Source organism: Pholis gunnellus (genome assembly GCF_910591455.1).
Source record: "Pholis gunnellus genome assembly, chromosome: 1".
NCBI lineage: Eukaryota > Metazoa > Chordata > Actinopteri > Perciformes > Pholidae > Pholis > Pholis gunnellus.
Window position 1 is genome coordinate 28,748,222 of NC_136528.1, and position 26,447 is coordinate 28,774,668.

The 26,447-nt window shown below is 42.2% G+C and overlaps 2 protein-coding genes across 2 annotated transcripts; both read right to left on the reverse strand.

Moving 5' to 3' along the window:
- Positions 1 to 723: 723 nt before the first annotated feature.
- Positions 724 to 14,622, reverse strand: LOC306695190 (aminopeptidase N-like). The gene is made up of 21 exons (XM_079158367.1): positions 14,508 to 14,622; positions 10,973 to 11,706; positions 10,108 to 10,250; positions 9,639 to 9,778; positions 9,307 to 9,433; positions 8,312 to 8,466; positions 7,725 to 7,838; positions 7,453 to 7,596; positions 6,922 to 6,987; positions 6,690 to 6,755; positions 6,422 to 6,597; positions 5,744 to 5,820; positions 5,459 to 5,592; positions 5,270 to 5,325; positions 5,038 to 5,185; positions 4,324 to 4,415; positions 4,028 to 4,138; positions 3,603 to 3,770; positions 1,919 to 2,059; positions 1,582 to 1,663; positions 724 to 1,454 (listed from the first exon to the last, which is right to left on the reverse strand). Exons 2-21 carry the CDS (start codon positions 11,575 to 11,577, stop codon positions 1,302 to 1,304), a joined length of 2,898 nt encoding a protein of 965 aa, XP_079014493.1. The 5' UTR covers positions 11,578 to 11,706; positions 14,508 to 14,622; the 3' UTR covers positions 724 to 1,301.
- A 306-nt stretch (positions 14,623 to 14,928) lies between these two features.
- Positions 14,929 to 23,277, reverse strand: ap3s2 (adaptor related protein complex 3 subunit sigma 2). The gene is made up of 6 exons (XM_079165430.1): positions 23,093 to 23,277; positions 21,557 to 21,648; positions 20,885 to 20,996; positions 19,991 to 20,062; positions 16,744 to 16,851; positions 14,929 to 16,026 (listed from the first exon to the last, which is right to left on the reverse strand). Exons 1-6 carry the CDS (start codon positions 23,159 to 23,161, stop codon positions 15,901 to 15,903), a joined length of 579 nt encoding a protein of 192 aa, XP_079021556.1. The 5' UTR covers positions 23,162 to 23,277; the 3' UTR covers positions 14,929 to 15,900.
- Positions 23,278 to 26,447: the final 3,170 nt, after the last annotated feature.

Consider the following 26,447-nt stretch of genomic DNA (forward strand, 5'->3'; position numbering starts at 1 on the left):
AATTCATCTTTGTTGCACTGATTTTAGCATGCACCAAGTTCCAAGCTACCCAACACGATGCAGGGACAAGAATTCTTGGTACATTTTTGGAACAGTTGGATCTGCTTTTTCTGACTGACAATTCAGAGTGATTAGCTTCTGCCTGTAAAGCAAAGTAGCTTTGGGGAACTCCTGTTCGGTTGGCATGAAATGAAGGGAAATGGCGCTGAGCACACAAATGTTATACTCAATGCCTGTCTAAAATGTGTATTTCTCAAGCCTGAGCATGATGTCACCTTCTCCAAAGCCAAAGAAGGCATTACACAACTGTTTTCACAGGTTGTGCAGTACATATATATATATATACTCCCTGTGAACTTTGACAGAGAGCCTCTTTAACCGTTTCATTATTTTCAACTATATAGAGGCCATAAAGAGTCTGTAAAACCGCTTATCAGCTCATGTTGTCACCTTGAACTGTCACAACATGTCTAAATGAGAATTTCCTGTAAGATTCCATTTCCAGTATTTGGTATATTACTGGCAGAGCCGATTCCCAAAGGAGTGGAGTCATACCCACATACTTATGGACAGGGAGGGGTTTATGTGGATCCTTTCGTTTTTATCACAGTGCTAAACACAGACTGTGAACAGTGACTATCAGAGATCAGGGAACTATTTTGTATCAAGAAAAATAGACACAGATATCAGGTCTTTCTGAGCCTTTTTGATTTATTTCTCATTTGAGTCTTTGCATAAACTTTGCAGACAACTAGTACATCATGTAGTGCAATGATTTATGATTTAATCATCAAGTTTTTAAAAAAAAAGACAAGAACAAGAAGCCTAATGAAAATCAAAACAGGCTCTTTCTCTCCTACCACTGAACGGCAAATGGATTTTCAATGTAAAGACAGCCAGTGTTGAGAATTACTTAACATTGAGAGGGACTTTTTGTTAATGACTTTACAAGAAGCTGCAGGAAAAGTTAATTTACAAGTTAACATCCCATCATGAATATGGTCCATTGGGTGCATTGCATACATCTGAGAATAAAAATAAATGTATTTTAAGTAAAACAATCATTTGTTAAATGGTTTTCTCTCTGATGATCACAGACCAGAGGTAACAGCTGCATTACTGATATCGTTTGACACACGTGGCCCACTGCTCACCATATGTCTGACCCTTTGCACTTAAGTGGATGACCAGTGAGTGTTAGTTGACTGTTTCCAAGAAGATGATTATGGTGATTGTCCTTCATTACGTATCCCTGACGGTACAAACAAAAATAGTGAATCATTTTGAGCATCCCAGTGTTCTTATGTGGACTCGTCATTAAACCACTTCAGCACATGGGCTTTGTTCTCTGCCACCCATTTGATGTTGGCTGTGGTCTTCTCTACAGCCTGCTCCAGGGCCAAGGTGGCCGAGCCAAAACCAACATGCAGGTTGTCTTCTTTAAATTTCTTCAGCTGGAGAGAGACAAAAACAAAAAAAAGCAAAAGACAAACTGAATTTCTGTTGCCTTGCGTTTGCTCTAAAATACAGGGAAATACCGTGTTTCCTTCAGTGTGGTTGTGACTGCGTGGGCAGGCTTACCTCCTGTAACTCAAACTCTGTAGAAAATCTCTTTGTGATTCCATTGATGAGATTAGAGAAGGAAAATGATCCTTGTCCATACCTAATAGAGAAAAGAAAGATGCTATTCACTTGAAATGTAAAGTGATATAATGATGGAGATCAGCGGGGGGAAATGGGGTTATATCCTGCTGTTGACCTCATTGAACATCTGTCTGACGCCAGATAAATGTCCCTGTAAACAGGAAAGACTGCAAATTAAGTCTGATGGTGTGGACATTCGTGAAGGCTCAAAAGCTGTTCAAAACATCAGAAGCACTTAATATATGGTTATTATTGCTTGTGTGTATGCTCTTACTGCTTGAAAATGTAGCTCCATCTTGCTCTGACAAAGTTCCAGGCCAGCGGCATCCCCACAATGTTTCGGGCGATGTTCTGGATGGTAGATGTGGCGTCTTGCTTGCGGATTTTAGTTGGGTCTAGAGTGTAGTCCAGATACCTGGCTCGGCCAAAACAGGTTCTTACAAAGCAAGCTTTGCCAAAACACTATTCTAATACATTTAGCTCATTTGTTACACTTGCTGTGTTAAGTGCATAAATGCGTTCACACCGACAAGTATGGCAAAATGCAGCCCGCTAAGAGTACCCGGATGGGGCACTCATAACGGTCAAAAAGTTGAGTGTGGTGTTTGGTCGCCAATGACCACCATCTTTGCTATGTAGCAGAAGAGGAGGGACCACCAACCATTCAACAATTTCTAACTTGTAAAATGGCGGGTGAGGAAGCTGCAGCAGTTGTTGATGAAACAGTGAACACCAAATAAAAAAAATGTAAGTTATACATGTGGGTTCTTTTTCACCATTTTATTGAAGTCGAATAGAAGCCATCGTCGAGTTAATTTATCAGTCTGAATTGATTCACTGCCGATACGGCGTAATGTCCATGGCTGACTATCACCGGTTGATCTACCGAGCTTCTGGTAAGTGCATGTCAGCCATGTGCCATCTGAGACAACACTAGCCTGTTGAAATTCCCACACAACGGAAGTAAGTACATTGCATAGTGTGCTCAGTGTACTACATGGAGGTGTGCTAACGGAATTGTCCAAATTAAGACAAGGCAATTGAATAAATCTGGGAGCATACAAAATGGGTGGTACGGTTGTTACCATAGTGTTAGGGTTACCCACTTAAAAGAGTAAAGTCAACTGTGCTTTAAAGGTGTTTTCAGACAGAATGTATAGCGAATATTTGTTCTCTGTGGCCCGAATTAAGGTGAAGGTGGACTGTCCAAGTTCTGAGATTAGCTCAAGTCTCAGCAATGACACAAACCCACACGGTGTGTGTATTGCTAGCTATTGCTACGTAAGTTCACAGCGAATTAGCAGAATGCAAAAGCCAGTGGTCGAATTAGAGTAAATAGACGAAAATATGCTAAAATTGTTACTCTTGAACAACCTAAAGGCACAATCTTACAAATGAAAAAAGGAGCAATAAAACACAACTGTTTCCATTATAATAAACTTGGGTGTTTTGCTGTGACAGTCTTTCTTGGTCTTATATGACGTTAGCTTATAGTGGCTAACGTTAGCCAACGCTAGCAAATATTAAGTAAATATTGCTGTGAAACTGACATTACTGAGTCAGTTTGCTGACTGTGACTCTTTTTTTCCTATGCCATTTAAGGATGTTACAAAAAAGAAACAATTCAGTGGTTTTCATGTGTCATTGTCCTGTCATTACTTGTGGTCACAGGGGATGCTGTTCAGCAAAATTTACATCCTCACATCCTACAGTCTCACATGCTACAGGAAATCTCTAAGCTTTTGTCAAATGATGGAACAAAATTTGAAATCAATGTGCAAGAATCCAACATATGAATTTTATTTAATTCTTATTAATTAAACCAAAGTCTGTGTCTTTGAGAGTACATAAAACATGTGAAAATTGAACTTTTATAGCATTGTGCATTGGATAGACGATCGTCTCATTCCAAACTTCGTAAAGGTGAATACTCCCACAAATTTGGATGTCACACATACCTGTTCAACAGCCAAGGGACTTTGGTGCAGGCCATGGCCGACCTGAGCCTGGAAGCTTCAGATGCAAGAGTGGCGTTCTTGAACATTCTCCAGGCAAAGTCCCACTCCTCCACACCGCCGAAGGCTATGGCACTGCAGTAAACCGTGCTTTTCAAGTTGGGATGGATCCTGGTCAACATCAAGGTAAACATACAGTAGAGTAGAAAATGAATACCAAACACATAGACCCTCTCCCCACACATGCAGCCGGTGTGTAACGGAACACTGCTAGCTAGCTCGCTAGCTACAACTAATGTTGGTACAGTCGTTCCACGGGCTGTCTTTTGGCTTTCTGGCGAATTAACACAGCCTGCACAACCAGTCAAGTTGTGGGAATAGGAAATCTTGAAACACAAAACAACAGCCTTCAACTCCTTTGTACTCACGGGTTGTGATTCGGATTTTCCATCCACTGTCTGTACCAGCCTTTGATCAGCTCACTGCAACCCTGCACACCCATACTGCAAGCTATTCCAATAGCATTGATCTGATTATACCTGAGAAGGGGGTTGTTTGAGAAAATGTGGGAAACTGCAATATAGCATGACAATACCCAATAAGTGTGAGAGATAAAAGGTAACAATCTAAATGAAATATTGCATTGAATTGAATCACGTCACCAAATGGTGAGTCACCTGCTTTTTGCTATAAAGAATACATCCTCTGGTGCACAAATTCTTACTGGTCAGTGTGTCCTGTAGGTACTTTGGTCCAGTTAGCTGTAATCGTCTTGAAGTGCTCAAAAAGTGGTTGGATTTGTTTCTTGAGGTATGGCTAAAATACAAATATATATATCAGCAGTAGTTGTTATGTCCAGTTGTTTTACACTTTCCCTTTATCCATTTATCTGTTATACTATGTTCACACTAGGAGTGACACAGCAGCAGGCAACAAGGCCATTTCAATGGAAGCCAGTGACATGAAGCTACAAACTGCTGTACATACACTTGTCGCTGTATGACGAGCATGGCATGTTACAAATCAAAGTTGCAATTTACATCTATGTCTGTCCAAAATGTCATCAATTCATCATTTTATTCCATTACATTTGTGTGAAATTGTCATAATTAGCATATACATTCTAGAGTTATGGCTAAAAATAGGTTTTGTGAGGTCACAGTGACCTTTGACCACCAAATTCTAATCAGTTCATCCTTGAGTCCAGTTGAATGGTTATGCCAAATTTGAAGAAATTCACATTTAGGTATTTCTGAGGTATTGCATTCACGAGAATGCACCAGATGTATTGCACCATTGGCCAGGTGCTATTTAACGACACAACTATGGCAACTCTTCACACCGCCTTGGCGACAATGTGCCACGCTTGGTCGTTCTGTTGCTTTTGTCGCTCTGAGTGTGAACATAGCATTAGTATTCATAGTAAAGCAGTATCAACCTGTAAAGCTCCGTAGACCTCAGTGCGGTCGAACATGAGGATGTAGTAGTTGAGGTTTCTCAGAGCTGACTCCCAGGGGATGTAGTCTCTTTCCTTGGACAGGTATTTGGTCGTTGTCAGGGCCAATGTTGTATTGATTATTTTGGCTCTACACAAAGGAAACACATTCTTTGCCATCTTTGACATCCAATGTGTAAAGGATCTAATACTTAAAATAGTTATTTTTCTTTACCTTGCTAGGTTGAACACATCATCTATTATCTGTGCTCTGTTGATGATCGATAAGGCCTGAAAGAAACAACATAAACAAACAAATAATTCACATACAACCAACCCCGAATCAAACAGAACAAAACAGCACAAACAAAAACTTGTCACTGCATAGGATGGAAAAACTTCTGTGAACGGGCATATGACTCACCTGATGGTTGGTGTTGAGCAGGGAGAGGAGACGATCCCAGTTGTCAAGATCATAGTTCACCCTAAAGTACCCAACTACATTGGTGTTGGCCAGCACCCAGTCCTCTCCTGAAACTCTCATCAGAGAGTGGGTGTCTGATGGGAAATATTAAAGAAAGATGTGCAAAATATTCAGTTAACAGCCATGACCAGAGATTGGTCGAGTCCACTTTTCTGGTAGGAAACCTTTTCTACTGTAGTATTCAGATCTAATATAGAAAAGCAATGGGTGTTACTATGAGAGTACCTGTCTCTTGAAGAAGCCAGTACTGTTGCTGCTCCATACCTGTCTTCATCCATTTGATCGGGACAAACCACGTGTAACTGGACCGACACAGATAAAGACGATGAGTGACAAAGTGGAACAATGATGGTTCCAAGCCATGCTAGCGGCATTGGGCTAGGGATGACAATGTCCTGGTCCTGGGACAGAGGATGCTGTATGTGTACAATTGTAAAGCCCTCTGAGGCAAATGTGTGATTTGTGACTTTGGGCTGTACAAAATAAATTGAATTGAATATCAGGCCATTGGTTGGTCTTTCTGTTAGACTATTGGATGGATTGCTTTGAAATATGGCACAGATATTCATGGTCCCCAGAGAATTAATGACTTTGGCAATGCCTGAACTTTTTTCATCCAGCACCACCACATGGTTCACATTTGTGTATTTGGGTGGAATGTTTCAACAACCGTTTGATAGATTGCCATAAAATTAGGTACATAAATGTATGTCACCCTCATGATGTATTGCGATAACTTTGGTGGTCCTCGTAAATTTCGTCTTCTTTTCATCAAAATTCAACATTTCCAATACTTCACTTTATGACCAAATACTTGCAAAGCTAATAACATTCCCACGAGCCTCCGCTGTACCTTTTGTTAAGTACATGGAACTTGCAGGATAAGGTCGAACTGATTCCTACTTGAACTGAGAGGGCCTGTCCACCACAGAGTCTGGATCCAACAGGAAATGTTTCTGGGTGATACTTCCTGTCCGGGTGTCAATAGTGACCACTGGGAAGCCCATCTGAAGAGTCCAGCGGTTCATGATGTCGTGGATGGTGTGAGGAATATGCATACCTGGTGTGTTTTCAACTGCCTGACAACAAACAAGGAGTCGCAAGAATTTGAGAAGAAACACACTCAGAGACTCATTGGCAGGTGACAATTGCAGTTTTTAACTGTACCAACCTGCTGGAGATGGTCCCACAAGTCTGTGTACACTGTGTTGCCGAAGGCGAATTTGTTCAGGTAAGACTGAGAAGAGACAGCGACTAAAATTTAAAGTGAACTCACACACACCAGAATGAATGAACATGAATGTGGTTCGGTTCTGTTTCTCTCACACACACACACACACACACACGATCACTGTGGCAGTAGTCATTAGGTGATGAGGCCCTTTAACAGAGTTAATACTCACACTGAGTCCTTTGGCAAACACAGGCTCGGTGAGAAACTCCGACAGCATCCTGAGCACCGCCGCTCCCTGACAACACCGAACACAGAAGCCACCAGAAATTGGCTGGTTTGAACTTCTCATAACAGCAAAGCATTTTGCATCAAATCCAACATAATAATATAAGATGTTTTCACGATGAGGCAACGGGGCTCCTGATTCAGGAAATTATAAGATTCAGGGGAAAAAAAGACTCATCATACTGAATATTTTTTTATTCAAAGGTGTTCTAGTTTTCTTGAGTGTTTGTGCTAAATGCATTTAAAAAAGAGAGATAGAGAATAGATTAGGTAAAACTGCCTATAGGGGAAAGCAAAACATTTTTTAATTGGCTTGAAATGATACCAATGTCACAAGGTATTGCCTCATTTTTGGGTATGCTCCTTACTCAATACGAATAAATGACCATTTTGGAAATGTGCAAAAGGGTAATATTATAACCGTATGTCTGATCCTACATCAGATAAGGTATGGCATATTGTCAGAGAAGCAAACCTTGCTGTAGGAGATGGTGTTGAACATCTCGCTGATCTGAGCAGGGGTGTTGACCTCCTCTTCTCGTCGGGACAGCGGGTGGGAGGAGGCCAGGGCGTCCACAGCAAACACCTTGTGCACGTCGGACATTATGATCTCGTCTTTCTGCAGCCAAGCAGAGGGATGAGTGAGGAAAGGATTTCTGACCCAACCATACCTGTGGGACCACATTGATCCGCGAAATACAATTGACAAGGCCCGCTGTCTTTTGAAGGTACAAGCCTGGCTCTTACAATGCTCCAGGTGGGCTCAGCGTAGTCGGCTCCAAGGTACTCCACGTATGACGCGAAGCCCTCGTTCAACCACAGGTCATTCCACCACTGCAGAGTCACCAGGTTGCCAAACCACTTAAAAAAAATAATAAAAAAACACAATGCATGATGAGTAAAGCGATAAAGAGTTCAACCAAAGTCATGCCTCAGTTTAGCTTCAGGGAACCATGAAAACTGTTGCTGTTTGACCGTGACTTAAGATTTTGGCCAACATTACCACTAAAGTTCAACTCCAAGAAATACAACAAGCTTAAGAAAATACCTAACCTCATAGTTTCACATCACTTATGATGTCAGGCTTTCAATAGATCTAAAAGGGAGCAGGGGGGGATGATCTGTCATCTTCCTTTGTAAAGGGAGGTTGAGTACTTTGGCCAAGTGTATGTTTACAACATTACTAGAGTGGAGCTGAGATTGAGTTTTCACCAAACGAGTGTCCTGATCATAAACTCCTATTTCAATTTACTATAAAATAGTTATTTCTCTCTGGATTAATTAAACCGGATCAGATGCAATGGTAGCAATTTGTCAGGAATATTATGGCCTACCATGTGTGCGAGCTCGTGGGAGATGACAGTTGTAATTCTCTCTTTGTTTCCAGTTGAGGACATGATGGGGTCAAAGAGCAGGGCCGTCTCCCTGTATGTGACCAGACCCCAGTTCTCCATTGCCCCAGCATTGAAGTCAGGCAGAGCGATCTGATCTGGTGATGATAAGAAATGCATCAAAAATCAGAGAATTCCAATGAATTCCAATTTTAATGTTACCTTGCAATTCAGACACCTTCAGGACATTTTCCAAGAAGGGTACGGCGGCTAAATTTGGCATTTATCTGATCCCACGATTAGTGCTCGATCCAATAGAATATCAGTTGTTTGGTTGTTTACCATCCACATGGTGTATTTGATAAAAGAAGTTGGTTAAAAAAACTATTAATAAAAGACCTATTTGCCCCGAGTCATCGTCCATCTTCTAAGTATATGTCTGCTGACAACCAAGGTTTTTAAATTAGCTTGAGCAGAGACAATTGAGCATATTCAGGAAAACATTTTGTAAAGATATTCGTGGCCCCCAGAGGATGAATCCTAATGACTTTGGTGATCCAATGTCTTCCTCTACTTGCCACCATGAGGTTGACATTTGTGGTTGTGAGGGAAAACTGTAGGATGGATTGTCATGAAACTTGTCATGATATTCACGTTCCCCTCAGGATGAATCGTGATGACTTTTGCAGTCCTTTAAATTTCTATATGGCTCCATCATTAGGTCAAATTTCCACTTTGGTTAATGACCAAATACCTGCAGATGGTGAACATGAAACATACCTACTAAACATTAGCATGTTAGCATTGCCATTTAAAACATGTTGGCATGCTTTACTTCAAAGCACTGCTGTGGTTTCAACTTAAAGCAGGATAATATTTGTTCCGTCCAGTTGAATTGAAAGAATGCTGGGGCTAAGTGGGATAAAGGAAATGAGACTCATATTTCTATCTTCAAAGGAAAATGTTTGCCCCCGCATGTCAATGCACAGTTGACCTACCTGACTTGGAGAGCGGATATGTTGCGTTGTAGTAGTGCTCATAGAACTGAAGAATCGCCCCTGTGATGTTGAGAGCATAGTCACCCTGTCTGGAATCTATGGCTTTTCTTCGAGCCCAGATTCGGATCTGCAAAAACGAATAAAAGAGGAATCCTTTCACTTTTCTAACATTTTTTTTTATTCTGAGGTCAGAGGAATATAATCCAGATGGTGTGACCTCTGACCCTCATTAACACTGGTTGTTTGTACTGCGTGTGGTCTATGATCCAAATGAATTTGTTTGCTGACCACACTGGTAATGCAAAAAGATAAAGGGAACAAAAATGCCTTACCAACAAATCGTTGTTTTGGGTTGACTTAATGTTAACAAAGTCACTGACAATAAACGCCAGCAGATATGTGGACATTCTCTCTGTGGGCTCAAATGTAGTCACTCTGACAGGCACGCCGTCAATGACAGAGTCTTTAGTACCTGTTCGGGGAGGGGAAGAGTTAGACTCTGACACTCTGTAAGCATTAACAGCATCTAGTTGCAGATTTTCTCATAACATGTCCAAGTTATTAATTATTCACTGTCTCACACATAACACACTCTGCTCTGAGAGTAACTTTTATCACAAACATGTCATATATATTCTACCAAGCACCATTCGTGTTGTACTGCGATTGTGTTTTCAATATGTTTTTCTATTTTTATGTGAATTTCATACAATTTCGCTTTTGCACTGACCCAGATTCTATGGAGATTTGTGACAGAACAAAAATTAGAAAGGACCGAGTTTCTGTGTTTCTGAAACCAACCAATTTCCATGCCGTTAGACAGAGCCACGGTGTCGTGGTCGTGGATGATGGTGACGTTGAAGACGGCTTTCATAGCGGGCTCGTCGAAGCAGGGGAAGGCTTTCCTGGCATACGTGGCTTGCATCTGCGAGGTAGCGACAACTCTGCAAAATGTTCCAATGAAGCATTAACACAAAATAGACAGCAACGAGGCGGAATACTCCACCAAGTCCCACCAAGAGTAACATTGGAGCCATGGCAATTAAGTGCTACTGTTAAAGGGACCCCAAAATCAAATATAAACATGTTCCCACATACCTGTAGTGCTATTTATCAATCTAGATTGTTTTAGTGTGAGTTGCTTATTTTTGGAGATATCGGCCGTAGACATCAAAATATAATGGGACTATTTGGCGCTCAGCTTGTTGTGCTTAAAGTGCCAAAAAAATACATGTGAAAAACTCAACAGAAATGTCTCTTTTCAGAAGTCATGACCCGGTTCCTAGATAATCCACATGATTCTTGTTGCACTTTCATGCAGGAACTTTTTACCGAACTGGATACCATTAATCTTTACATCTCACGCTGTCACGATCCACTCAACCATGAGTAGATGCACGCTTCCTCCTGCATCGTGATATGGCTGCACAAGAAGATAGGTCTTTGGCGCTTTGGGCACCACAAGCCGACTGCTGTGTAGTCCCATTATAGTCGAGAGAAGGCAGACATCTCCACGGCGAATATCTCCCAACACTAGGCCACTCCATCGAAAACAACTTATATTGATGAATAGCACTACAGGTAAAAGGAAAAATACCTGGGGTGAACTGTCCCTTTGAGAGAACAATGATGGTGCACCAATATGCTATGCTATGCCATTGCTTACTTCCTCACACCGTCCTTAGTGTATTCACTCCTGTAGAAGCCTTGCAGGTCATCCGCCAGCTCCCCCTGAAATTCAGTGTAAAGCACATATGACGCTCCGACAGCTAGTCTGCTCTTTAGCTGAAGCACCAGATACTCCGTCTTCACGACAAGCCAAGACATCCGTATACCGGGCGCGGTGGCCTCACCCAGGCCAGTAAGCACAGCATGGTGCCCATAGATGTGGGTAAGGTTCAGCTTGTTGGAGTGGACGATGAAGAGGTCCGTTTCCTTCACACATCTGACGACCACCACTGACTGTCCGGTGAAGACGTACATGCCGTCCGCTTCGGGCTTCAGTCGGGGCCACAGGGTGACATTGTAGGAGACAGGAACAAGGGAGTCTGGGAGTCTGTAGTGGTCCCAGGGCTCCTTCGGGCCGATGGGGGTGGTGAAGGGCGTGGGCACGCTGGTGCTGTCTGAGTCTCCGTCTCCAGGCTTGCCTCGATTCTTGGCCCGTTCCTTGTCGTAGGCGATGGACAGAGCTATAATCGTAGCCAGAGCAGTGGCCACCAGCGCGAGCATCCCAAGGCCCACATTTTTACTGACATAGTAGACTTTCCCCATGTCCGACTCAGGAGGGCGGAGAGGAACTCTGAGGGGTCTCAGTCTGTGTTTGTCCAGCACAGCAGGTCTCTTCCCTCCTCAGTTAATGGCTGAGCTATTAACATGGCAAAAAAGGCAATTTCATAAGACCTGAGGAGAAATGGAAAGAACGGAAGACCTCGGTCATTCAGCCTGCTACCCAGCAGCTTTTAGAAATGGTGCACGATCAGCGTTGGAGTTTCATTGTTATGCTACAAGTAGAGTGTCGTAATCTTATTTTAAACATTCATCTGCAGTAATTATAATAAACACACATTACCAACCAAGATATTATGACATAGTGGCCACGTGTTTCTACCCCCATGCTGCGTACATCTTTGATTGCTGTCTGTGATAAATGTGTATATTTTAACATATTTCCGCTCATTGTATTTTCCATTTGACTTTGTCATCAAGTTTCCCATGTGTGTCATTTATTTTGGTTAAAACAACAACCAGCAGGGTGGAAAATAGTCATGGATCATTTTACAACTAAGAATGACTCGACCGTATCACTTCTCTACAGCCATGAACAATTTCATTAGAACAAAGATCAAAGCGTGACATTATAACACAGCTGTAAATGTTGCTTATCGATAAGACAACCGACATCTATGCTTGACATTCTTTGCAGCAGCCTGGCCTTTTATATGTGGGCCCAACTCATAAACTGCAGACCATAAAAGCTCAACACGGTCTCATAATTGATAAGTGGTCAAAATCCCTTTAAATTATCAGTCACTGCACTGGGATCAGCTGTGGGAATATCTGCTGGTACGGAGCATACTGGCATAGAGGAAAACTCAAATCACAATTTATTCCTTTTATCATTTGAAAAAAAAAGAAAGTCCTGACTATACATTTGTTCCCTGTAGTATGACATCCCCCCTTTCCTTCCTATCTGATTGCATGTGCACACAGGTGTTTCCTCTGGAACATCTTCATGTTATCACCGTGTGAGAGAACATGAGAAACACCCAGAGGTGTCAGTAACCACAGCGATGCCAGCACATGTCAGCTTGGACAATAAAATACATTTTCTCTCACTCGTATTTCATCCATTCATTAACTGTGTGTTTTATTGTAGGATATTCCATGAAGAGAAGGTTTGATAAGAACATGCTTTATTGTACAGAAATATCTATTCAATCTTTGATCCATGATCAATCTTGACTTTGGACTTTGACTCAAGTTGCATACACTTCACGTGACGACAGCTGACCACTATCATAACAAATTAAGATTAAGATTAAGATTACCTATTTGAGATTAAGAATATTTAAATAGATGGTGAATCTACAACCCACTGTGTGTTGTAATAGATACATATAAGATATTTATGATAGAGAGAGGCTACAGCTAAAGATAGGATTTATTTTGTTACATTAATCTATATTTGGAAACAAGTTTACCTCGGCTGACTGAAGACTGAAGTCCACAACAACCTTGAATCTGTTTTAGGCTTTATTCGCAGACCAATAATTCTCCATTTGATTATTATGATGGTAACAGACATTTCTTGAGGAAAAACTAAATTAATTCCTATAAATTCTAACCTGTTTTGGTATTTCAGCCCATTACTATCGGGCAGCAATAATTGAGTAAATAACAAAATCTTAATGCACTTTATCAGAGCTATCTAAAGATCAATAAATCCTTCAGGCACCAAAGGAAGAAGAAAAAGAAAAGAAAAGAGATCTTCTACAGCCACTCTTGAAACTCATCATCCAACATGTAGCCTACAGAGCATCTGTAAATGATGGATCTGACTAAACTCTGCAGACCAAGACCACACAAACATAGAGATTCTAGGACCTCTCTATAATACGAAACATACACTGCAGATATAAAATTTTAACTGTTCTCTTTCAGGTGCAGTCTGTGCTAAAAGTAAAAAATGACGTCATTGTTTTTCAAGGTGAAGCAAAATTAGTCCATGTCGATAGCAGGGGGTTAACGAGCCGACAGACAGCGGGTTAATCTTGTGAGCGGAAAATGTTTATCTTGGGCGCACAAAATGGAGTAAAACATGACAACAAAAGAGTTAAGAGATTTTATCAGACTCTCCTCTTTGGCTCCCTAAGTGCTGTGTATTCGTATTGGTCAAAACCTGCACAATGGCTCCTTTGACATATTCTGCTTTTGGCATGTGGACTGTTAATTTGTCAAGACATCTGGGAAGGACTTAAACTGGACACCTGCCTTCCACTGTAAAACTGAATCTGGTTCATATGGAGAAATAAATCACCAGCATGACTCACACTCATTTTGTTTGCATGGTTTTCTGTCTTCACTCACACTTTGCCATTTCTACCAGATTCCCTATTCGTCTTATCTCAAGAATATGACGATAAAATACCTTTTAGTGGCCATGCACGCTTTTGCATTATCGCTCTACCTGCACATGAACCTGTGACCCACACTATCAGCTCTGTGCGGTCTCCGCTCCACGCTGTACTGACAAACTTGCAGAGTTTACTTCCAGTACAGCCCACGCTGGATGTTGGCAACCAATTAATCCACAGCAGAGCCAATAAGTCAAACTGGGACTTCAAATATACTATAATTTCTGTATTTACTGTTTGCATACTACTGAAAAAAGTGGTCACCAGCCTTGGTATATGTTGCATTTCGACTGAAACTGTTAGTCAGTGATCTGATTTTCATAAATAGCATTTCCCAGCAGATGTATTCTGCCTACACTGCATTCATGCACCATTTGTGAACAGTCAGGGATGAATCATTTTGTTGCAGACCAATTCTGAGAAACTATCTTCTGTGCAACAATGCACCAGATGCCAAAGGCTGGAAAGCTAAGACGCCAGCTGGTATCAGACACAACTTGCAACTTAAGGAGTAAACTTAGCATGCAGCACGTTTGAAATGTTAACCTGTGGGAGAACAGTACATACCAAACCTAGTGTAGCTGGACGTCCACCGCGAGCTCTGGTTTAAGTCTGCAGGAGACGCAGAAGTGGAGCTGGAATGATCCCGGGGCTGATGTGAAACACTCACGCAGCCTGCATCTGTGAGGGTGGATGTGGGAGGTGGTGAGAGCTGACCACAGGTTTTTCCTGGGGACGTAGGGAGGGAACAGCTCCCTCAATTCAAACCCCCAGCCCCCGAAAAAATCCCTATATTAGTGAGAGGGTTGGGGGGGACTGAAAGAATGCGGCTGTATCAACAAGACATTGTGGTTGAGCAGAAAGAAATCAGATCATCAGAGGTACAGAGTGTTCTGACCGGGGAGGCTGGTTGACCGCAGCCCGGTGACTCAGCATACCTGCTGACGAGGATAAAAAAAAACTCCACGTTGAATGAGCAAAGCACAGCCATGGGGGAATGTATTTTCATTTATTTAATTTACAACGGAGAGAAATGTCATTGACAGGACGTAACAGTGAAACTTTATCGGAGGCATGGCTTGAAACGTGATCACAAAATTACCAGCCAACAAAGATACAAACATATGTTATACAAACACTTAACGATCCACAACGGGGCAAAGTTAGCCTGTTGCCTCTCTGAACAGATGTTGGCAAGATCCTATTGCAACACATTGGAACTTGGTTAGAACTAGCCAGCGTTTACATTTGCTGCACTGAGCACAGTCTGCACCCTGGAGAGCCATAATGTCATTCGCAAATTACGAGGACGTCGGGAACACAATATATTACAGAGAAAAGAAAATAAGTTGTGACAAGGGCCAAGCAGAGGAGTCTAATCCCAGTCCGTATGAAAACACACACACACACACGCACACACAGGAGATAAAGATGTGCTTGAGTAATTATAAACCAACACTGAAGCCAAAAAAGATCTTACAACGGTGAGTCCTACAAGCTCATTCCAGACAGAGCGGACCGTTTTCAATCCCCGAGCGCTACGACCGCTAATGAATGTCAGACATTTGGACGAGTTGTGCAAGAAAATAGGCACCGGGCCAACGCAGTCTTTCTTTTGGCGGGAGTAGGAAATAAACTGGAGAAATAAAAACTAACACATAGACAGAGAGAAAAGCAGAAAATATGTACATTCCTCTTGATGCTTTATAGAATCAAACTTTACATTATTGTGCAAATCCGTCAACAGGCGTTAATCTGTAACTTGTGTACAGCAGAACTACATCCACTGCTCGTCGCCAGTTTGTGTGAAAAGATAGGAATGAGGGGAGAGAATAAGCTGCTGTGGTCCCATGATACACATGTAAAACTGTTTTTTTTCTCTCTAGTAACAACAGAACTGGGTGGAGGGGAGCTGCATCAGTAGTACATCAGCCCTGCGGAGCTCAGCGGGGATGGCCGTTCAGAACGGGGAGAGGCTCGGCACTTTGATATTGATGTCTCCGATGTTGATGTTGCGGGGAATCTCGGGCAGGTTCATGTTCTTCACGGCAGAGACGGCGCGAGCGGGGGCCGCCGACAGACCTCCCTGCCAAAACAAGACATGGGAAAGCGGAGTGGAATCAGCATCTTTATCATTGTTGGCTTATTTTTTTTTTTTTCTCCGGGAACATTTTTTTTTTATGAAAGTAGGAAAAAACAACCGGACTGAACTAATATTTTTTGCATCTTTTAGTCTATCTACAACATATTCAACATACTTAACTGACAAACATTTTTAAAGTATGCCTGAGAGATCATGTTGCCGACACGGTTTATGATGTGGTTGAAGAATCGTTATGGAAATGTCTCCTTGTCAGTAAGCAAATTCACAGATGTGAGACTTCAGGGCTGGCTGCTAAACTGCAACCTTAAAGGAACAGTTCTACATTTCGGAAACATGCTTATTCGCTTTCTTGCCAAGAATTACGGTAGTCCAGACCCACTTCAGTTTTTGTACAGATATAACTATTGTGATATGTGTAAATTAGGGAGCTGTAGAAGTGCTGGTAGGCAGATTCTGTTACCTTTGGACGGAGTCCCACAAGCTGTTAAGATGATGTCCACATTCCTAGCTACTGGGCCTGCTAAGCTCTGATTGGTCAGTTGTTTCAACAACATCAACAGCAACATCAGACCTGTTTGGATCGCTGGACACATCCGAGATGTGGGCGGCGATTCAGAGGTCTGCTACCAGGCTAATAATGACGGTGATGTTTAATGTCATGACACTGGCATGGTCCTTTAACGTGGCTGACGGACTGACCTCGGACTTCTCCATGCGGTTCTGCAGTTCCACCTGGGCTACGATCTCATTCATATTGGTCTCCAGCACCATGCCTCCCATCACCACCTCCTGCAAGATGTAATGGACCTGCAGACAGATGCCTCACAGCAGTTAGCACACATCATTGGAACAGGTCTCTTTGCGTGCTGGCTGGGACTCAACATCCAGAGCACGTTGTGAAATGCAGCAGAACACTTTGAATAACGTCAGATAGAAAATCCAACAATGAAAACCCACAGCCAGGCACAAGGGTTTAATTGGGTGTGATGTTCGGCATTTCACAGTCCCGCACTCTAACAGTCCTCAGCTCATTTGTGTGGGCAGAAAGTATTTCGGGGGAACATGAGACTGTCTTCTGATGCACAACTGCTTTCAACTTAAGGATGATAAACTAGAGCAATCATGCCTTTGTAATCAACAAGGTATATGTAACATGTCCCTGTTACCATGGGGTTCTTACGGCACAATGACGCCACACAGTCAGGAAGCGGATCGTAATCTCTTTTATTTATTTCACCGCTCACGCTGGTCTCGGCCGGGCGCTCTGCCGCCGTGGGTTCCAGCGCCCAGCTCTGAGCGATCCTCCTTGTCAGCTTTCTCGCTCTCAGCGTCGCTCGGCCCGCCTGTGTGTCAGTCTCCCGCCTCCGTCCCTACTGCTCGTTTAAAAGGGGACAGATACCATTACTAATTGTCCCCAGCTGAGGCTGATTAGTCCTCTCCCCGGCCCCGTTCCCTGAACCACTCCCTCCCCACACTCAGTCCCCTCTGCAGGTGAGCCCAACCACGCCCACGCCACCACAGTATAATATTCCATAAAGCTACATTCCTATTTTTCGCCTTGCAAAAAAAGCAGTTACAGCTGCATGAAATGACACGAGGAAAATAAATTAAAAACAGCCTCGATCTGTAATTTGTCAATCTGCATAAATCCAAAATTTGAGTTTTACAAATCAAAGCAGGGCGGTGTTGCCCAGGCAGGAAAGCCTTTTGAAAGCAAAATATTTTAGTCTCCAGTAGAAGTATTTCCCAATTCCATCTTGGGAACATTCCTCCAGCCAAACCCCCACAGCACCACATGACCTCAATTTGCTGCCGGGCAAATTAAATCAAGATGGCCGTAAATATGTGCTCTATTAGTCTCCTGTAACACTCGTAGTCTGAACACAACGCAGGGCGATCTTTCTAAAAGGAGCCTGCGTACTGTTCAGACGCGATTCTTTGAAATCCATATCGTTTACCAGGAGAAACCTTCAACACCGACGGTTTGGACTATTTCTAAACAAAGAAATGCAGCTCTCGAGATGCAAAGGAGGCATTTCAGAGCTCATTCAACAATCCCAGTTTGATTTACTGTATTAATAAAAAACATTCTGGACCCATACACCGAAAAGAAGTGGATCAATTACAGCAGCGCAGCTGTTTCTGAAAAGCAGCTGGCTGCATGGAGAAGTCACACACACAACTACACTGCACGATACCTCGGGAGGGGGTGTCACGTCTCCCCTCACAGCTCGCAAACAAACACAAAGCTCCCCTCATCTGAACCGTTTACTGAATATGAAAAACAAAACCATTTATAACAAACTGCCACTGCAGACTTGGCACACATACAGTAAACCCAGTGGCAGGCCGTCAGGGCCTGCAAGGCCTTCTCTGCTGGCCTAGACAGAATCACAAAGATATAGCTATTTTATAATTTTTCATAAATACACGACATGTATTATAATTTTTTTTCCCATTATCTTATTTTCTCATTGCACAGCTACTGTCTTCCTCAGTTGCTCTGCTTCCAGTGCAGCTTGTTTTAAATAGAGCTTTTATCTAATCAGATGTCACCTCTGGGTCTCTAGGTAGAAGAGAGGCCCGAGGCCTGCAGACTCACCAGTGCCTCCATGTGCAGTTTAAGTGAATGGGGACGATATTGTTGATTGTCATAGTGTTCAACCAATCAGATCTTTAGTTTGACATGTTGGGCGTATTCTTTGACATGTCAGAGCTGCTAGCTGGCCTAGCCATACGTGATTGGTCAGTGGGCTAGCGTGACATGTTGGGCGGTGACAATCCCAATATCTGTCGCTGACATTTTCAGCCTCAAACGCATTAAAACGTATTCAAGAAATACAACTGGGGAGGCTCGACTGTCTTCACTGGCATCCATGAATCGAGAAGAACTTCTTACTGGAACTAAAACGCATGGATGTACTGAACAACCGTGAGATTAAACTCTTTGTTAACAAAGAAAGGAGGATGGACTTTGTCTTTAAGTGAACAGCAGCTTTGGTAAGTTAACTGCATTTGTTTTTACATCTGCAGTAGCTTTAATATGCTTGTTTATATATTATTATTTGTACAACTTGATTTTATGAAGATGGATTTTTGTTTGGTTTTATATGTGATAGGAACTATTGTTACGTCCTATGTTGCTCTGGGGACACATGTAGTCGGTGCCAGTGTTGCCAACTTAGCGACTCTCTTGCTAAATCTGGCGACTCTCCGAACCCTCACGGCTAAAGCTACTAGTGACCAATCTAGCGACTTTTTCTGGTGTTAAAGACTTTTCTGGTGTTTTGACTCTGACGTGAAAGCTCGTACCGTTCTACAGTTACTGTCGTGAACGAGCAGCGGGTGCTGCCGTGAGCCGCCCCAAAGCACTCACAGGCGGCAACTCTCACAGGAGCCTCGCGCAGCAGTCCCAGCTGCAGCCAGAGAGGAGAGGAGACACACTCTTGACGTAATCATGTATCTGCACTCTGCAGTTAGTGCATTTGTAGTTGTTGAGCTTCATTTTTACACGAAACAAATAATAACCATAGCTGTGGCGTCATAACGAGATTATTCAGCTGCAGGACAGCAGTGAAGGCCCAGGTAAAGAATGCACGGCCTGCCACTGAGTAAACTTCATGGAGTAAACATGAACAAAAACATTCCCATGGTCTTACAGATACCTAAGCTACATGTTTCAAGGCACACTGTGCCAATGTGCTTTTAATATTTATATATATTTTTTATTGCCTCACCAATTTCCTTTAATAAAACATAAAAACGCACCCAAAAGCACTGGCAAAGAAGATGCTTCCCATGTAGAAGTTGACCCTCCGGCCTCGACTGACCCTCTAGTGACTGAGTCAACGCCCTCCTGCGGCTGCCACTCAGCAAAAGAATTTTCTTGTCATACTTTCTATTATCGCAGAGTCTGCGCTGCTTCCGAGCCTCGACCCCCACTCACCTTGTCCATGTGGAATATGAGGTCCAGCTCGCAGACGTTTTCAAAGCATTTATCCAGCGTCTCCACAAACACCTATGAATCAAGAAGAAGAAGAAGATCTGGACGGTCAATCGTCTCACTTCTCAAATAAACTTCAAATGTTGTTATAGTACAGAGAAAAGGTTTATATGGTTAGTGGAGATTTTGATTATATTCGAGGGTGTAAAAGAAATCTGAGATTAGTGTTAATTAGCATAGTTCTTATAAATCTGCTGAATGAGAAAAGTGAAGTAAAGATGGTGCTGGTCCAAAACTGCAGGAAGCCAGTGGTTGTGTTTCATTCTGAACATTTAAAAAATAAAACGACAGAAATGGCGATTTCGCAAATGAAACCCATATCGATGACAACATTAATAAATTGCAGGTTATTTATTGAAACTATTCCTTACTTTTGTAGGGTTCTGTGTTGGTTAAGACGATGAGGTACAGGCAGACTCTCTGTGTAATTGTGGCTTGTCTCTTTTATTCCCCTTTATTGACGATGACGCTGATTTGATAAATATCTGATGTCAGCATTCAGTGGGCGGACTGAGCAGGTCGGTGGCATTGCGTAACTTTTAGGGCACCAATTGTTACAAGCTATCCCATGTGCAATAAAGACATCTTTATTATTCTTTACCATCTCATCCACAGAGATCAGCAACAGAGTTAAGTTTCATTTCTCAGATCCACTAGCATTAAAAACAACCAGTGAGGAGGCAACGGGTTCGATTCCCAAAATGAATCAGATGCAGCATAATGTAATGGAAAGGAGCTTGTTAATCAGCTCGGGGGTGCGAGGCAGAAGAGTCTTCTTTCCACCTTCGGAAACCACAGATTGTAACAAATGTGTCTGGAAGCAGAGTAGAAGCTGACCTGGATCAGGTCCAGGATGCCGAGCTCACTCTCAGACGAGTCCACGCAGAAGACAAAGTAGAGGGTCGCGTAGTGCCGGTAGATGAGCTTGTAGTCAGAGCCACCGATGAGACTGAAAGAAGATTACAAAAAAAAAGACAACCTTACAAGAACATTCTAGCTTTGTGCTGTGAGTAATGGTGACAGCGGGGAATGAAACAAACAAGTGTTTGCTATAAAACTCACATTCAGGCTTCGGTGTGTAAATCAGTTGATGAGAGAAATGAAAAGAGTCCACTTTTGTGAGTTTTGCCTCCATCTATTGGATAAAGTCCTGCTACTGCAGCTGCAGCCAGCTGCTGATCAGCTGCTCGTCTTTGCTGCCAAGTGACATCAAACCAGACTGACAAAGTCCACACTGGTGGCCCAGGGTTTATAGTCATGGGTATAAAGTGAGTCATGAAGTCACTTTATGAGTCATGGAGTTTTGTCAACATGTCGTGCTTTTCAGTTTCAAAGTTAAAAAAAAACCTGAGTTCAGGCGCAGCAGCTTGTCTGTAATTCGTGCATCCATCACCACCAACAAAGACACAGTGACAGTCTTTTTAGATGCACACATAGTAGAAACACAAGCTCGGTTATTTCCTTGTCATTTTCGTACGGAATGGTAGCCAAAAAGACAGCAATACTCGCCTTCCACCCTCCAAGAAGTTGCAGACGTTGTCGTCTCTTTTGGATACCAGATGGAAAGTCTCCCGAATGATCTGCTGCTGCATCTCCTCCGCCTGCAGGAAAACATGTTGCACAGTCAAGTGACAACCATTCTGGGAAATGTAGTCTCCGTTTGGTTGATAAATTCACTCTACAGGCACCCGCCATTGTTTTGAGTGATATTTCATTTTTTAAACTTTTACTTGGCTGATATAGTACTGTCTTGTCATACCAAATGAAAGTATTTTACACAAAACTCTCCACAAAAACGTAATTTGATCAAACTGATAAGACTTGTTTGGTGCATTCGTAAATTCCCACTCACAGATATTAGGCACAAGTATATCATCATTGCAACGGTTGATGTTTAAGATAAGAGCCTTGATAACCACATTATCTGGTCACTTGTGGACAGTGGTGGAGGAAGTATTCAGATCCTTTACTGAAGTAAAAGTACTAAGACCATACTGTAACAACTAAATGTCCTGCATTGAAAATGTTATTTATGTAAAAGAATGTAAGTATAACTTAGTATAACTAGGAGTATTAAAAGTACTCGATGCAGACAAATAGCCTCTGTGACTGTTATATTATTATATATTATCATGAGATCATTATTACACATGCATTTATATAAAAGTCGGATTTTACTGATGTAGTTGAAGTGGAGCTACTTTTGAACTATTTTGTAAAAAGAACTGCAACTAACGAGTATTTCCATTACGGATTAATCTGCTGATCGTTTTCTCCGTTAATTGATTGATCAATTGGCACGGTCATTTGGGAATAATGCAATTTAATCTTTAATCTTTCTAAACCACTCACAATTATCTGAGTGTAATGTAACAGTGTCTACCGAAGCAACAGTTACTGGAGAAGAGTTATTATTAATAATAAGTGTTGATGTTCACATTTGATTCATGGGCCACCTTCTACCTGCAGTTATAAGCTCAAAGCGTAAAAAGACAGGTCGTGAATGATCCAAAGTCTGTGATTTACTAGCTAACTAAGCCAATAAGTACAGTACGTAGTTATGTATTTGTACAAAGCATACAGGTTACTTGTGCTTTATCTTAATACGGCTAAATTCCAACTGTTTAATGCTGCGCAGGAAAGTATACATAGTTAAATATGTTACGAAGAGAGATGTTTGCCTCAATAAGAGGAACTGACACTAAAAAGTGGCTAGATTAGCTTTGCGGTTTGCTCCCCTATACCACTGCAAGCTAGCATCGGCTAACGTTATTTATAAGTTGTAAATTGGTTAATGACAAACCATTTGAACACACACACACACACACACACACACACACACACACACACACACACACACACACACACACACACACACACACACACACACACACACACACACGTTTATATATATAACGAGATCTTCAACATTTGTGATGGGGATTGTGCACAAGCTGACAAAAGGTCATACAACGCTCAATGAGTAAACACAGCAACAGAACGATGCTAATGTTTTGAACTGCGACCCCCCCCACAAATACTTACAAAATACTGATAGAATCGGATCAGCCGCGGCTTTCCGTGGTTGTTAAATATCAGGATAGATTTAATCATGTCTGTTCTGTTGTGTTGTCAAATGACAATATGGAGTTATTATTAAAATGTTACGGTCTTTGCTGTTTAGATTACGTTAGCTAGGATGCTAAAAGCTCTCTCAGCTGCCGGATGAGCTAGTTGGTTACATCCGGTTGTGTCTCCACATTCAGCAGTCGACCTCTGACGAACACCTCCAACTCTTTGTTCCGGGCAGGAAGAGCGCTGAGAGCGAGAAATGAAGACACGACAGCACCCAGATGATCAGACACCTGGGTGTGTCAGAACCATGTTAACAGGGATGTGAAGAACCAAGTTTCTAATGTTCCATGTTAATAACATATCCCAGGATCAGGCTAAAACTTGGACAGTGGACACAATCTACGGTGATCAATCAGTCAGAAATAATAATAGTTCAGACACAATGTGTTGGATACATTTGTGCTGGGTAAATGTGAAGATGACTGGATTTACAGTAGACTTTGTGGCTCTAATTCACTCGAAATATCAGCACGCAGGATATGAAATGTACTGTGTGTCCCTGCTTCTTATAAATATTTCTAGAATTGTTCTTTGTGTGTCAACTACTTCTCAAAACACATTGGTAGGACACATCTTTAGACGTAGACACCATTGAATCTAATACAGGAGCCCTGTGGTATAGCAGTTTATTGATGCTCATTTTATTTTATAATTTTGTTTCCCCATTCAGTGTCTGCACTGTTCAGGGTTTACACTGTTCCTCTTCCTCTGTGTTTTCCATGTGTCATCAGGAGTTCTGAGACTTCCTACCGCCACATTACATCATTTGGCACTCTTTGTGACTAATGCACCAGCAACTGAGGCACCACGCTAATTACTGGACCCATTGTACCTTTGTCTCTTCGCTGCCTTGAAATCTCAAAGCAGTGATGTCACACTAGCTGTACCTTTCTGTGTCGTGACCAACAGCAGTCGGCAGAATCTAATCGAAAGCAACAGCGTGCATTGTAAAAAGCAAAAGATTTATAAAATCAATTAAGGAACAATGGCGATAAGCACACCCCCGATAACACTCTTGAGCACATTTTTCCTTAACTGCATTACCAACTGCTGCCTCCCAAATGCTTGAATTTATTTAAAATCGATGGTGACCATCCTGTGCAACAAAGCATCATTTGAAAGGTCGTCATGCATCAATGAAGGCACTTTGATGCGTATGAGAGGACTTGTGAAAACAGCAGGAAACGCACAGGCGTAAAAGATAAAACACTGGCTGAATGCAATGTATCTGCTTCATTTTGACAGTGTGTATGCAGCATGCTGGGTCATTGCCCGCTGGGCCATTTGAATGGAAGAGAACCATCGTTAATGTAATCGGTAACACCTGAGCTCATCCTATTAGAAGTTAAATGTCTTACTTTCATCTTAGCAGGAGGTAATAGGCCTTAAGATGAATGTCCTGTGACCTTAACTTCTGCCGTGTTTAAAATGGACACCATTGTGTTCATGTGCATTCATGTGTGTGCTGCACATTGGCAAACTATTTGCAGATTATTTTTTATTTCTTGACACAAAGGGGATTTTGCGTCTTTGTGATTTATTTTGGTTTCTAATTATAAAGCAAGGCATCTGTCTGTCTGTCTGGATGTGTTTTTCCCTTTTACCGTGAGCACATTTTTCCACTTTAAGGCATGATACAAACTAATACGCTAACACTACAATACAAAACAATAACACTAATCAAGTTTTCGCCTGCAAAATACCTTTGCTATTCAATCTGTGCTCTACTGCATAACCTAGGTGGAAATACTTTCGCCAAGCTTATTTCAGTTCTGTTTCTAACCGTAAGTAACCTTGACCTGAACGCATGTTTTCAGGGTTGGTTTCAGTGATTTGGGGCCCCAGGCACACAATGTCTTGCTTTACTTTTCACTCTTTCTCTAATTTGGAGCGTGGGTATTTGCAGTGGTAAAAAAAGTGCCCAACATTTTATTTAAATGAAAACTAACAATAATAGTAAAACTAATACTGGGTAATTAAAGTCCTGAATTCCTTCAAGTGAAGAGTGAAAGAGAGGCATTATCAGCACAATGTACTCAAATGTACTTCCCAGTAAACACTTTTTGGTTGGGGATCCTCACAGCAATCGTTCCCTTGAGATTGTGTTGGAAAGTATTATTAACGTTAGAAGTAGAAGGTTACAAGGTTACACCAACAACAACAACTATATCATATGTGGAGGGTGGAGGATGAATTACGGCGTCTCACAGCCAGAGGAAAGAAGCTTCGCTTAAGTCTGGTGGTTCAGCAGCTGATACTTCTATGTCTCTTTCTAGGCGGAAGCAGGGTAAACAGGTTGTGGCTGGGTTGGGTTTTTGTCTTTTAATTACTTTTTACCTCTTCGCAGGCACCCCTTGTCACCAATGCTCAGTAGATGGGTACCAATGATGTTCTGGGCGTCTCAATCACTCGCTGTAGAGCCCTCCTGTCCTGGGCCATGCACACCCCATGCCAGTTTGTAATGTTTCCATTCAGGATGCTTTCTATTGCTCCTCTGTAAAAGTTGACAAGAACTTGGCACAGGACTTCTGCATTCTAAAGTTTCCTTAAGAAATACAGCTTGATATGAGCTTTCTTCACCAGCATGGAGATGTGTGAGGACCATGTCAGGTTGTTTGTGAGTCTGATTCCCAAGAACTGAAAGCTGTTAACTTGCTCCACCTCAGCTCCATTGATATAGACAGGGGTGTGCGTCTTCCAGTTCCTTGGTTTTACTGACGTTGAGTAGTAGGTGGTTCTCTGAGCACCACTCTGTAAGATTGTTGATTTCTGAACTCTAATTGTTGTTCGTAATCCGGCCGATGACGGTAGTGTCATCTGCAAGGTGTACTGCTCAGTGTTGAGTGTGACACTGTTTGGATGAGCGGTTCTTAAGAAAGGGTCACCACAGGCCAAGCATTCGGCCCGTTTTGAACAGACGTGTTTTCAACAGACACTGCACTAGCAAAAGGGGAGAAGATACAAAAGGACTTCTGATGAATGGTGTGTCATCGGTATAGGATCTACAGTTCATGGTCTAGACAAGTATCTAATTCTACATTATATCCTACCTTACCTATCAGATGGGGGTTCCTGTGGCAAAGCTTATTGGGTCTTTGGGTCTACTGTCAGTCCACCTTCGGGATTCTTGAACCACAACTACCCCACTGCTTCCAAACCAGGCCAGCTGACACTCAGCATTTCTGCGTGATCAGAACCCAGTGACATCAAACCGTCAGACCGCATTTCCTGTTCTGATTTCATATCCATTAATTCTCTGTTGTAC

Excerpts from the sequence above, each read along its gene's own strand:
- LOC306695190 (XM_079158367.1), bottom strand. The coding sequence starts at position 11,577 with ATGGGGAAAGTCTACTATGTCAGTAAAAATGTGGGCCTTGGGATGCTC. Across the intron at positions 3,771-4,027 it reads GAAAATCCGAATCACAACCC|GATCCATCCCAACTTGAAAA; the intron begins GTGAGTACAAAG and ends GATGTTGACCAG. Across the intron at positions 1,455-1,581 it reads CAGAGTTTGAGTTACAGGAG|CTGAAGAAATTTAAAGAAGA; the intron begins GTAAGCCTGCCC and ends GTCTCTCTCCAG.
- ap3s2 (XM_079165430.1), bottom strand. The coding sequence starts at position 23,161 with ATGATTAAATCTATCCTGATATTTAACAACCACGGAAAGCCGCGGCTG. Across the intron at positions 20,063-20,884 it reads GCATCCTGGACCTGATCCAG|GTGTTTGTGGAGACGCTGGA; the intron begins GTCAGCTTCTAC and ends CTTGATTCATAG. Across the intron at positions 16,852-19,990 it reads TCATATTCCACATGGACAAG|GTCCATTACATCTTGCAGGA; the intron begins GTGAGTGGGGGT and ends ATCTGTCTGCAG.